A 13029-nucleotide genomic window follows, 5' to 3' on the forward strand; every position below is an offset into this window, starting at 1 on the left:
GGAGGAAAAGTAGCTAGGGTGGAAGTCTAAAGATTAAAATCTAAGTAGGTGGACTGGGTGGGTGAATAATTACATAAAAGAATGTTAAATTCTGCCATTAGGAAAATAATAGAGGGTCCTCTGAAATTATGAGAATATTAAACCACAAAACTCATCCGACTTTTTTGAATTAGCTTGTGTTCATATGATGAAAATAAATGCATTTCCTGGGGATCTGGAGGCTCAGAATAAACCAATATGAAAGAGACAATTTTACATAATTGGCATTTTTACTCCATTTTACTTCTTGCTTTTTGGCTTTCTTTCACAGCATGTATTACAACACGTAACTTTCACAATAATACAATAGTTTCAGTATAGCCACATAGTATGGGAAAGAATTATTTAATAATTTAAACTTACACAAATACACATAACCAACCACATCTAAAGTACATGAACTGAAAATAATGCCACAACTACTGTAAACACTGGTCACATACAGTTTTGCAGATTTAACACTAACATTTTTTTTGTAACAAACAAAAAAGGATTAAATCTCTGCTCCCCCTTGAGATTTTAAAATGGCTACCTGATTGTTACTTGCAGCTGAGAGGAGAGTAAGGATTCCAGCTGTTGATGAAACTGAAGAGCTTGATTGTGTGACAGAGCATGTGTGTGTGAGCGGTAGGTGAGTCTGTAGCAGTAACTGGTCTGACTGAGGTCAGGGTGTGAGAATGTGTCGATGCGTTTGACATGCTCCACAGTCCCTCGACTGGCCTCCCGGACCATGGCGTGGAATCTCCTCTCCTCCCATACCGGCCCTGTCCAGAAGCTGATGTCAAAAGTGAAGTGTTCGGGGAACAAGGAGAATGGCTTAAAGGTTTTCCCTGGTGATGGGCAGAGTGCAAACTGATTTAAAAAGCGTGGGTCATGTGACCACAGGATCCGCCAATCAGGGATAGAGAAGAGGAGCACAGCTAGGAGGTCCAAATTTAAGGACACAGTGATGCTTGTATGGCTTTTGTTTACCTTTGCACTGCTTTCTAAAACCCGTCCAACCATACCCATTGGTGCTACTGTGAGACGAAGACCCCCCTTTTCTGTCATGAGGGAAACCCCATAGGGAGAAAGCAGCGTTTCCAGGCTTTGTCCAAGCAATTTGACTGGCTCAATCTCTAAAGGGAAATCCCCTGTAATGAGAAGCTCATGAAAGGCTGGCAGAGCCCAGAGGTTAATGTGTACATTCTTAAACACCAGGCCACTAACACCAAATAAAAAGCTGGTGACACCATTATCACCCCCACCGCGCTCCTCTTTCTCTTCTTCCTCTATGTTTTTATTATCCTCCTCATTCTCAACATGGCCTTCAGTATCTTTAATCCACTCTTCTTTTTTAGTTAGAAGCTCTTCCAGCTGAGGAAGCAGAGATGGACGGAGCAGAAAAAGACCACTCTCCTCATCAGGATCGACATCGATAGAGCATGTTGACCTTAAGCTATCAGCTCCTTTGCTCCTCACCTTGTCTGCTTTGTGGGAAGTAACACACAAAGATGAGGAGGCATCTTGTGTGTCTGTATGTCCCTGACTGTCCACGGCCAAATCTCTTTCTTTGTCTGATGAGACTGAAGCATCAGAGTTGATGTCTTTCTGAAGAAGGTTGATCCAGTAGCAGTGGGCACTGTCGGCGTCACAGCAACTTGCCTGCAGCTGTTTTGCTGTAAGGAGCAAAGGAATGGTCTCTGTCGCCATGGAGACTGACCACTTCTCTGAAAGGCCTTTGAGAATAAAATCTTGCACCAACCTGACCGGGTGGACAGAACCTGAGCAGAGAAATCCCCTGATGAAAAAGAAAAAAACATTATTCACAAGATTATGTAACCTGTCACTGCGTTGGTGGCTTACTACTTAGGCATGAGCGTTTTTGTGTTACTGTACCTGAATATGTAATCACTAAGCTCAGCTGGTATGTTGTACTGGACTTTCTCCCCTTCAACAACCTCCTCCATTGTAAGTATCTGAGCAGAGGTGTAGGGGAGGCTGCGAGTGAACACGTGGACTAAAGCTTTCTCCACATGAAAGCCCTTATCCTGGCTCCTGTGCAACATACGCACAATCAGTAAATAACTTCAATATGCAAGAACATACACAAACACACTACAGCACAAAAGCCTAGTTCTATTCGTACACTGTAACACTCACCTTCACTGCTTACCTGTATCCAGTGCACTTGTAGCTCTGGTATTTCTCACTCTTGAATGGATGGACATCGCTGAGGATCAGCTGTGCCTCTGCTGCCATGGCAGCCACCTGCCAGCTGTTGTGCCACTCTCGCTTCGGGTGGTCCACTGGTGTCCCACCCTGCCCGTTGCATAAAGAGACATGAACCTCCCCGTCTTCAGCTAACACCTGGACACAACTGGAAGCAAAGGAATGCGACAACACAACAATGATCATCATGTTTTCATAGACCTTTTTCACACTTTCTATACTGTGCAATGATGAGTAACAATGGATACTGTAAAAAACAACAGTGCACATTATGACCCACAGTACATGAGTGAGAATTGCAGGGTAATTCAAAACACAATATGCAATACATGTTCCATGATAACAACATCATTACAATACAGTTATTCAGCAATAAATCGAGTGTATAGAGTTAGTTCAGGCAGGCCACAGAGTCAAGTGCTGCCATAATTAAGATCAGCTGATCTCATGCAAGCCCTCATCAGCTGAAGGCCAGCTGATTTGTTCTAAGCACACAATTGACTAATCACTCTTGTCCTGCCTTATTGAAACTGCTCTTGCCTGGCTACGCTCTGCTGCTCTCTTCGCAAGCTGCACTTGCAACCCTCCTCCACCCCAGGTCCTCCTTCATTCTGCCTCTGACTTAATCAGTGTCATTCTGTTGTCATTGATGCCTTCTCTGCTTTGGGTTTTTTGCTGCTTCTCTGCCTGCCTAATGCTTTCCTTACTGGCATAGAAAGAGCAGGAACGTGTGCAGTTCATGCGTAATGCTTTCCATGTAGGCTTGTGGAAGGGCAGGGGGATCCCAGAACACCCACACCGCCAGACATAACTAACAGCATAAGTGCTAATTAGTAAGTGCAAATAAAGAAATATTTATGGCCGCCAATCATGTGTGTTCTTGACTAAATTGATATTTTGTAGCTCAATCTAGGGCTGAATGATTTGGTAAAATAATCAAAGTGCAATTTTGTTTTCCAATAGACACTGAGTCAAATTAGCAGGGAAATGTTTTGATCAATGTTCTCTCAAAGTAAAATGACAGCATTTGGCACCTGAGATTCAACAGTTGTTTCCCATAAGACAAGAGGACAGTACTGCCATATTGACACTTTGCCCAACCACTAATGTATGATTAGCTAGAGCAGGGGTGTTCAAACTATGGCCCAGAGGCCAATTTTGGCCTGTGGTCCATTTTTAATTGGCCCACAGCAAAGTCTAAAAATTACCTGAAATATGGCCCATATTAAAACATAAAGCTTGTGTTTGACTGTGTTTCACTTTTTAGTTTGGACACCAGGTGGTGATGATGTTAAGTCTGTAAACAAATATTTTGACAAGAAGAATTCATTGACATGCTTTTTCCATGACTACACTGAGAAAGCAACATAAACGATAAACATATTGACTACTTAAATAATTACCATGTCTGGAATCCTAATGCCCTGATGAATAAAGACTAAAGGATTACAGTAACACAGCGTGAATGGTGTTCATTTTCTTCCCTGTCTGCTCTGTCTAAGGTTTTATTTAGAAATCATATGGCTCTTAAAATCCTTATGCACCAATGCTCCTATAGCTTTTTTTAAACTAACTTCTCTAAAGGAGAGGGATCTCAACAGATATCATCGAGGCCCTGTCATCCCAACATTTTTCTGTATGTGGCCCTCAGGTAAAAAGGCTGGACACCCCTGATCTAGAGCATGTTCCATTCATTATTTCTATGAAAGCTGTCCATTTTTTAATCATCAGCATTCTTGACTTTATTTTAGCCTTATCAAGTTGACCTTTCAAAAGGCTTAGTTGAAAATGTATTCTAACCTTCTAGTCAGAGTAGAATCATATTTACAGAAATACGATTAAATTTTAGCCAATTTATATTTCTGTTTATATGAATTATTTCTTTCCCCAGTTTCTGTCTAAATTCCTGTTTCCTTAGAAAATCTTCATCTTTTTTATGAAAATTAAAAGTCCTTTGAACCCCAAAAAATTCCCCAAAAATTGGCAAAAAATGTGTACTGAAGCTCAAAGTGGATATACTATAAATTTAATCAATACATCATTTTTTTTCCCTATAACTACGGGAACATTTCAGTATTTCTCTCAAGATTTCTACTGATGCATCTCCTTTTCTTTGAATAACAAAGCTGGTCTTTACAAGATAAGAGGAAGTTCTTAAAGAACTTACCAAATTTCAACCAAATGTCTTGGGGAAACTGAGTAAAAGGGGATGTATGCATGTTTGTCCTTCTGTACTGATTTGCTTTTTTAAACAAGTTTTGTCTTTTCTCTTTGTTAAGTTATATTTTGTTCCATTTGGGATCAAACTTCAGCATTTTTCATCAAATCAACTTGAGTGGTTGGAAATTTCTAAAATTTGGGGTCATGAGTTCTCTTAAGGGGGTGTAGGTGGGTCCTGATGTCCGACCAGTAGAGAACCACTGATTTAAACCCAGAAAATTCCACTTAGAAAAGACTCGGTGTTAACACCTATTAAGCCAATAAAGCTGATTCTGATGTTTTTGTGAAAGGCAGAAATGGCACATTTTCCAAACAAAAAATGTGCACTGTAAGAGCTGGGCATCATTAGATCTTCAAAAAGTAATAGTTTAGGGCTCATATCAAAAATTACTGACTACTAAACAGTATCATTTTCAGAGGTTAAAAAAAAAACTTTCTCTGTGGATTTAACATGTAACAACAGAAGTTCCCGAATGCCTTCACAAAAGCAGCCACTGAAGAAATTAAACATGCCATCTCAAACTTGGATACAAGATTCAAATCAGGTTGAGAGCATCTGACACCAGCAACAGTAGTCTCCAATTTCCACAAATACCTAGTATCATACAGAAAAAATCTAACTAAATTATTATTACCCAAAAGATTTTGGGTTGCAGATTAGTGTTCAAAATATGGCATGCACTAAGGGTAGCAAGACTCAACAACAACAGTGTTATACTATAAATTTAGAAGAAATTTTGGACAAATATTTAGAGAAAGGTGGATTTCTTATTCTACAAAGTATGAAGTTCAACTAATAATGTTCTGATTCTATTCAGAACGATTGAATTTATGTTTAAAATGCAGATGAGAACTGCTGGAGAGAGCTATTCAGAACATAAACAGAACAACAGGCAAATATGCAAATGTGGGTATTTGATGGTATGTTGCGTTGGTACCTGATGAAGAAGCTTTTGAGGAGATCTCTGTTCTTTTTCACCCCGCTCTTTCTCCCGCAGTGAGGGAAATTAAACACCACACGGTCAAACACACGGCCCTGGAGAGAGGCACACTCCCCCAGCTTAGTGCAGTCCACCTCGAAAAGCACCGTCCCTCCTTACGAAACAAACAAACGAAAAAGTTTAAGCAAAGTTTACCTTCAAAATTCACAATAAGGACATAAAACCAGTCGGTAGCCCGGTACCTGAGTCCTTGATAATCTGAATGTTGGTGGCAGCTCCTTCGTGCCGCAGTGCCTCCTCCTGACGCTGCAGGCATGTGGCTGTCACGCTAGTCTCTGATTTACTGTACAACTGGCTCACAGAGGCAGAAAATGAGAAGTTCCCCTCTCCAACCAGCAACACTGACATCGGAGGAGTCATGCTGAGAATTCAAGGAGGAAACAAACACCTAAATCCACTGGAAGGCTGCCTTGAAAGCTGCTGCTAAACGCGACAGGAGGAGACGCGCGTAGGAGTTAAAATGACCATCTGCCCTTCTCATGACGGTCTAATTTGTTCGTATTAGTTGTATATTTACGTATGTAACACTGAATAACGGTGTAAAAGACGCGTTAGGATAGTTAACAGAAATTATATCTACTGTAAATGTTTAAAAAAGCCATTGACCTTCTCCTGCTCCCCGGTGCTGCAGTACATCAAAGCCGAACGTTATTATCACCTGTAGCAGATTGCGTTGAATGCTGTGTCGCACATACAGTAGTCCGGCTAGAAACAAACGACCATACGTTGGTCATCAGGGCGTCCTAAGCCCCCAGACCCTGCACTGAAACATTCAAAAGTAAAGCTAGTTCAGTTGTAATGTGTAGGTCGTAGTTTTCTACTTTATTTATCAGCTGAAAAACAAATAAGAGGAATCGTTAAACCAAAATTAATTAGAAAATAGGATTACCGCCATGTTTATACACGGACACATTTGCGTGGTGGCACATTGCATCTGGAGGAGGGAGCTATTCGCAGCATCAGTTCATCCCAGCATCATCTATCTTCGCAAATTACTGCCTCATACGTTGAAATACTAATCTGACAGTTTTGGTAATGTGCAACTCTTAGTTCCGCTCGGGATTTTAGGGCCTACCTACAACAACAGAACAAGGTAGATATATATCCAGTGCACATTTGTCTGTTTATGCTTATGCTAAGGTCATGCTAGCTAACGGATTTGCTGCACCTGCCAATGAAAACAACAAGCAGGGCTGCACGAGCCACTTAATTGTTATCATCCTTGAAAGTCATATGCAATGCATTTTTAAGACGCATTAAAATAAAGGCGAAATAATATGTTTAATTCATGCTTCTTTGAATTTGCCCTTAACCTGTTTCTTAACTGCAGTTGGGAGTGTGTTCTAATATATCTGCAAATAAATAATGTAATTTAGGGCAGTGATCATTAACTGGCGGCCAGAGCTTCCCATCCGACCCCCAAATAACTATTAAATTCAGAAAACCAAGGTCTCAGAGTCTAGAGGAGAGGTGTAGAATCCAGTGCTTGAAGTCCAGTGTTTCCAGTTTCCACAGTCAGTGATTGTTTGAGGTGCCCTATCATCTGCTGCTGTTGGTCCAGTTTGCTTTGTGAAGAAATTTTAGAGCACGTCATTCTTCCTTCTGCTGAAACACTTTATGAGATACTGATTTCCTTTTCCAGTAGGACTTGGCACCTGCCCTCAGTTAAGCCATAACAACCATGGTGTTACCATGTTACTCCATAGATTATCTCTGGGGCATTGCCAAGAGGAAGATGAGAGACAGCAGACTCAGCAATACAGATGAACTGGAGATTGCTATCAAAGCAACCTGGGCCTCATAACACCACAGCAGTGCCACAGACTGATTGGCTCCATGCCATGTTTCATAGATGCAATAATTTGTGTAATCAGAGCTCCAACCAATTACTGAGTGCATAAATGAGAATAATTTTCCAGAATGTCAACATTTCTATAAATCCTTTTCTGACTTGTGCTTTGTGATATTCTTAGCCTATATTTTGAAATAGTTTTTTGTGAGCCATAACAGTTGAGAATTGGATGAAAAAGAATCCAGAAATATTTCAATTTATAATGATGAATCTGGAGTATATGGAAGTCTCTCTTCTTGAATTAAATCACTGGAAAAAATGAACTTTTCGTGATATTCAAATTTTTTGAGATGCACTTGTATATGGTTTTTAGCATCATCACAAATCTGTTGTTTTTTTTCTTCATGTGTTGTAGGAAGTGTTGGGCCCACATGGGCAGCGTTTTGGCACTATCTTCCGGTCCGGGCCATCAAAACTGGCCTTTTTCCACGGACCCCCCTCCATCTCGCTGGGACGCACATCCTGCTCACTGGGACAGTCCACCACGCTGGGAGAGAAGAGATGGCCGCCTGCCCAACCCAGGCAGCTTCCACTCTCTCCACAGAAGCTGTAAAGGTACAGTATGTCTAGTTAAAGAAGTAGCTAGGCAATTGTATTTTTGATGCAAAAAATTTAAGTGTGATGTATAAAATGCATCTTGAATGAAGGCTGAAGATGTGGGTTCTGTTTGACTGTGAGTACTTACTTAGTAATGGCATTGTCAAGTTTATCTAGCCCTGAGTATTTATACAACCAACATACAGTTCAAATAACACTTACAAAACAGTGTTTCTAAATGCATCTTCTACTGCTTAAGAAATTACAGGTTTTGTAGCCTGTCAGTTTGACCTGACCTGTACCTCTTAGAGTAATTCTGTACATGTAACTCCAAAATCTAAGAAATTAAGCAGCAATTGAACTTTTATTTCTGAAACAAATCAGTAGAGAGGGGGTTAATAAAAATGTATACTAAGACAATAAATTTAACATTAATATTTTGATTCAACTGTTTTCCTTCTGTCTTCCCAGATGTATTTCCTCAACAGATTGAGGGTGTCAAGATGATCCTTAATAAAACTTTGAGCAGCTTTTTTAAGGTGATTCTCCTTCCCAGATAAGAGTAAATATCTATTTTTATTTAATCAAGGTCTAAATCTTTTGTTTAAGATCTTGTACTTTATCTTTCTTTGCTCTCAGGTCAGTCATACTCTCCACCTCAGTGCTGTAAGTCCTTCATACTATCGATTTCACGTGGAGCACCTGCAATCTGATGACTACAGCAAAGACAAGGTCAAACTTAAGTCCTTACATGATAAATAATTTAACACCACCACCAAAGCTTATGGTTAATGCACTGAGCTGCGCTCATTGATGGTAAACAGGTAAGGCTGTTCCCTTTTGAGTAAAAAGTTGCATCTTGATGCTCTTACACATTTTAGGATGCCCCAGCTTTGATTGGTGAGATGGATTCTTCAGGCAGTCTGAATGCTCATGCTCTGCTGCACCTCACTGAGCGTGTGCGAGCCAGATCAGTGTTCCAGGTGAGACTCTTATATATGTATGACATGTGTCTCATCTGTGTTAATCATGAGCATTACACAAAATGAATACCACTTCCTGCAGAAAAACCTGTTTTGAAATTAGTGGTTGTGTTTTAGACCCAGCAGTCTCAGTTTGTAACATGGCAGTTTGAAACTGAGTACAGAGGGAATGACTTCACTGCTGCTGTGACAGTAGCCAACCCTGACATCCTCAGAGAGTCAGGTGAGGAATAGTTGACCACAGTGTTACACTGAATAAACAGCCATGTCCATGACTGTGGTATTTCATGTTGATTCAGTCTTGGTTGTCTTTTTCTATTTCTCTTTCCCACAGTTATCCTCGTGGCACACTTTCTTCAGAGTGTGTCTTCTGGGCTGGTGTTAGGAGGAGAGCTGGTCTACCATCGTGGCCGAGCAGAGGAGGGAGGCATTCTTACTTTGGCTGGACAGTACTCAAGTGATTTGCTAAAAAGCTGCTAAGAAAATCTGATATGAAAGATCAAGTTTCTTTCCAATTTTTTGGCTTATTTAGAAGCAGAGTGTCATTTTTTCTGTTTCACTCGTGCAGGACCAAACTGGGTGGCAACGTTAAATGCTGGGAAAGGAGGGGCTCATGCAAGCTACTATCACAGAGCTAACAAACAGGTACAGCAGCAACCAACAAGCATTATGCATGGTTTCTGTGCTCACGCTATACAGTCAGATGGTTGTGCAGGACCTGGCTGCTCACATTTTACATGAAGTTGGGGCAAACTACGACAGAAATCTGTGGACTTTGCTTTGAAAAAGTCTCACATGCTGAGGTTGAAGCTGTATCTAGTCATATCCCCTCTTTCTCTATCACACACAGACATCATCACCATCCATGTCAGCAGGAGGTCCACAGACTGGCATATTTCCTACTCAGCTATTTCCTTTATAATGGGGAGACATTAGAAAGTTAGCCATAAATTGTAGCCTCTTACTTTTTCCCACTTGAAGCTAGCCACTGTGCTGTTCAAATGATGCTATCCATGCTTTTGACTCCATTACAGAAGATTTTTTTTTTTTTTTTTTTTTTTTGGAACCTGGGTGACTTTCCGGGATATTTAATGATTAAATTCACACCAGTAATCTAATATTTATTGTCTTTTTATCCATTTTTAAATCCATTTCCAATAATTTCTGCCACTAGCTTTGAATGCTAACCACCGTATTGGATCCCACAATGCTTTGTGATGGGCAGACAACCAATGGCAGGCCATTAAGTTGTCACTTCATGCTTTGTCAAACTACACAGGTATAACTGTGAAGATCAAGACTGGGTGGCCTGAATACCTCATGATGGAGAGACAGAGTTTGAGATATGTCCCTCTTTGCAGACAGGAACTGCTTTGAGAAATGGCTCCAAAAAAGCCAATCCAAAAACGTGCAATGACTTTCTGTTATAAACCTGTTATTATTTTTGAAGACTTTTTGTTGCAGAAAGATTATATTTTCACTTTTTGGTCCCCAAGGGATAGGACAAGTTTGTGCAAAAAGGTCTTTGCCATGTCTGTTAATGGTGTCACTCATAAATTCTTGTTTTAATTTCTGTTTAGTTTTTTCTTTTTTCTTCACAGACCCATAACTCTCTTTAAAATCTGAGTGACACTGCTGCAGCACACGTATTCATAAAGCCCAGGTTATCCTGGAAAAAAGGATGTTTAGTGCTTGATTGTGCACCAAAGAGTTGATGTTTTACAAGCTTTTTCAGACAGTAAGTCGGGGTGAGACCAAATGTTTGAAAAAAATAGCTCAGGGCTTAAAGTGTAAGACTATAGGACAGCCCAGTGTTGTTTAAACACTGATTAATCCCATTCTTTATTTTCTTCACGCACAACTCTATCTACTCTGGCTCCATCTGCACAAAATGTCAGCGGCTCAGCGCCCATCTCATAGCTATTTTGGAGTAACTTTTTAGAAATGAAGGAGGGGGATATTTTGTCAATCTTTCTACATAGTCAGTGCCTCTGAATATAAAGCATTTTGCTTCAGTTGCATTTTGAAAATGTTTGTGTCCATCAGATACAAGTTGGGGTAGAGTTTGAGGCCAGCACCAGGACGCAGGAGACCACAACCTCATTTGGGTACCAGATGGAACTCCCAGAGGCTAACATGGTCTTTAGAGGTAAATTTATTTCTAAAGTTGTCAGCTTAAATGTCCAAGAGTAAACTTCAGAAACCCTACAATATCCAAGCCTGTTGTTTTTGTGTACCTAGGTATGATAAACAGCCGCTGCATAATAGGAGGCGTGTTGGAGAAGCGTCTGTCCCCACTCCCTGCCACCCTTATTATGGGTGCCTTTGTAAATCACAGAGGTGACAAACTGCAGGTGGGTTTAGGTGTCAATGTGGGATAATCCTTCTCTTAATCCCAGCTGGAATTACAGCCCACCATCAGGACATCCACCCAGAGACCTGTTTCTGAGGATCCCGGGTTCATCGGTCACTAAAACACTTCCTAAGATGGCCTGAGTATCGAAGATTGTTGGGGTGATGAATCTCAAAACGTTTCCTTAAATCGATGCATGTCATCTCGCAACCTACCTCTCAGGACTGAGGCGACAATTGGACAATGAGGATTTAACACAGATTAATAGAGTGAGGAGCTCAAAAACTTTCACTGGACATCTGTTTCCATCCCTCTGTAACCAGAATGAACATCATCTTCTGGACAGTGGAAACATAAAGGGTAAAAGGAAAACTGCACTGAGAACTGGAAATAAATAAGTTTTATACAATAAGTAGTCATATAGTAATGTAATGTATATAGAATATATCAGAAGAAAGTCTTGTTTTTTATGTTTGACTAAAATTATTGTAAACTTGACCTTTCTGCTGACCATTGTCTGTAAAACTGATCAATCGCTTTTTCCTTTCCTACTGAAAAAAATCTCTTTTTCCCTCCACAATCTTTCAGCTACTTCTTTATGTTTCTTATATTATTTAGCATAGCCTCGTCATGAAATACTGTCAGCAACAAGCTCCTAAATTTGGAATTTCTGGAACTCTGATTCCTTAAATGCAAAAACTAGGGTGTCACCTATCTCATGCTAGATATTACAAAAGAAAAAATATAAACTGGATAAAATCATGCCAAAAACACAAGTGTGATTCTTAAAACTGCGTGTATGAGTAATGGGTTAAGTGTTTAATTATGTGCACATCTTTATTTTCCAGCATATAACACTGTGTGATTTTCACACATGAACAAATGAGCCTGTTGACTCAAAAAGGAAGAGTCAGCTCCACGCTGTCCGGCTGAGGACGGTCAGAGGGCTGCTGTGACTGCTGAGTCAGGACTGTACTGTATGAAAATATGCCAACATGAAGGCATGTGGAAACACAGACCTTAATGCAAGCTGCACTACTCGGACTGCTTCTGGGCTTCTTCAGTCCTGTGTAACATAAAAATGTTGAACATCTATTATTTATACATTATGTAATATAAGCAAAGAGAAGTGGAATGGAGTGGCTGTCTTTTTGGACTTGATTTATTAAAGATGTTATTTGTATCATACTATTTGTTCTCTTAATAGAAATTCAAGTTCCTCAGAGTGTAAAAATCACACCTTTATGAGTTTCAAACCTCAAATGATCAATATGTCATCAGTAAATTAAGCCAAGCGCAAGCAGCATAAATATATATAGAGGAAAGCATTCAACTCCTGACCACTGCACCAAAAGGGACTGTAATGACACTGTATTCAATGTCATTCTGTAAAGAATTCATGAGGTTAGGCACTGATGTTGGACAAGAAAGCCTGACTCACAATCTCTGTTCCAGCTCATCCCAATGGTGCTCAATGGGGTTGATGTCATAGTTCTGTGTGGGCCAGTCAAGTGCTTCCACACTGAACTCATCAAACCATGTCTTTATAGTCCTTGCTTTGTGCACTGGGATACAGTCATGTTTGTGGCAACAGTCCTCAAACTGTTGCCACAAAGTTGGAAGCATAGCGTTGTTGAAAATATCGTGGTATGCTTAAGGGAGCATTAAGATTGACCTTCATTGGAGATGAGGGGCCTGAAAAACAGCCCCATACCATTATCCCTGCACCAATCTTTACAGTTGTGCTCCACACAGTGTCGGTGTGCTTCACACCACTCCATCCTGCACTTGGCATTGGATTTGGTGATGTGAGGCTATCATGCAGCTGCTCAG

At 40.4% G+C, this 13029-nt stretch overlaps 2 protein-coding genes across 3 annotated transcripts; one reads left to right on the top strand and one right to left on the bottom strand.

Moving 5' to 3' along the window:
* Positions 1-260: 260 nt before the first annotated feature.
* fdxacb1 (ferredoxin-fold anticodon binding domain containing 1) lies at positions 261-6155 on the bottom strand. Of its 2 annotated transcripts, XM_041800580.1 has the most exons (6): positions 6078-6155; positions 5654-5832; positions 5409-5565; positions 2195-2398; positions 1918-2076; positions 261-1819 (listed from the first exon to the last, which is right to left on the bottom strand). In XM_041800580.1, the coding sequence occupies exons 2-6, from the start codon at positions 5829-5831 to the stop codon at positions 568-570; spliced, it is 1950 nt and encodes a 649-aa protein (XP_041656514.1). In that variant the 5' UTR covers position 5832; positions 6078-6155; the 3' UTR covers positions 261-567. The 2 variants fall into 2 exon arrangements, with proteins under 2 accessions (XP_041656514.1, XP_041656513.1); XM_041800579.1 differs by having other exon boundaries at positions 5654-6139.
* A 258-nt stretch (positions 6156-6413) lies between these two features.
* Positions 6414-12333, top strand: si:dkey-71l1.1 (uncharacterized protein LOC569883 homolog). The gene is made up of 11 exons (XM_041800738.1): positions 6414-6564; positions 7679-7878; positions 8332-8399; positions 8500-8592; positions 8742-8843; positions 8961-9066; positions 9178-9300; positions 9412-9488; positions 10890-10992; positions 11085-11197; positions 12045-12333. The coding sequence occupies exons 2-11, from the start codon at positions 7695-7697 to the stop codon at positions 12072-12074; spliced, it is 999 nt and encodes a 332-aa protein (XP_041656672.1). The 5' UTR covers positions 6414-6564; positions 7679-7694; the 3' UTR covers positions 12075-12333.
* Positions 12334-13029: the final 696 nt, after the last annotated feature.

This window comes from Cheilinus undulatus, linkage group 12 (assembly GCF_018320785.1).
Source record: "Cheilinus undulatus linkage group 12, ASM1832078v1, whole genome shotgun sequence".
Classification (NCBI taxonomy): Eukaryota; Metazoa; Chordata; class Actinopteri; order Labriformes; family Labridae; genus Cheilinus; species Cheilinus undulatus.

Bases quoted from the DNA above. Each gene is read 5' to 3' on its own strand.
- fdxacb1 (XM_041800580.1), bottom strand. From the start codon at position 5,831: ATGACTCCTCCGATGTCAGTGTTGCTGGTTGGAGAGGGGAACTTCTCA. The intron at 2,077-2,194 runs GTAAGCAGTGAA...TATGTTGCACAG, and splicing joins TACAAGTGCACTGGATACAG to GAGCCAGGATAAGGGCTTTC. The intron at 1,820-1,917 runs GTACAGTAACAC...CTTTTTCATCAG, and splicing joins CTTAGTGATTACATATTCAG to GGGATTTCTCTGCTCAGGTT.
- si:dkey-71l1.1 (XM_041800738.1), top strand. From the start codon at position 7,695: ATGGGCAGCGTTTTGGCACTATCTTCCGGTCCGGGCCATCAAAACTGG. The intron at 8,400-8,499 runs GTGATTCTCCTT...CTTTGCTCTCAG, and splicing joins CTTTGAGCAGCTTTTTTAAG to GTCAGTCATACTCTCCACCT. The intron at 11,198-12,044 runs GTGGGTTTAGGT...TTTATTTTCCAG, and splicing joins ACAGAGGTGACAAACTGCAG to CATATAACACTGTGTGATTT.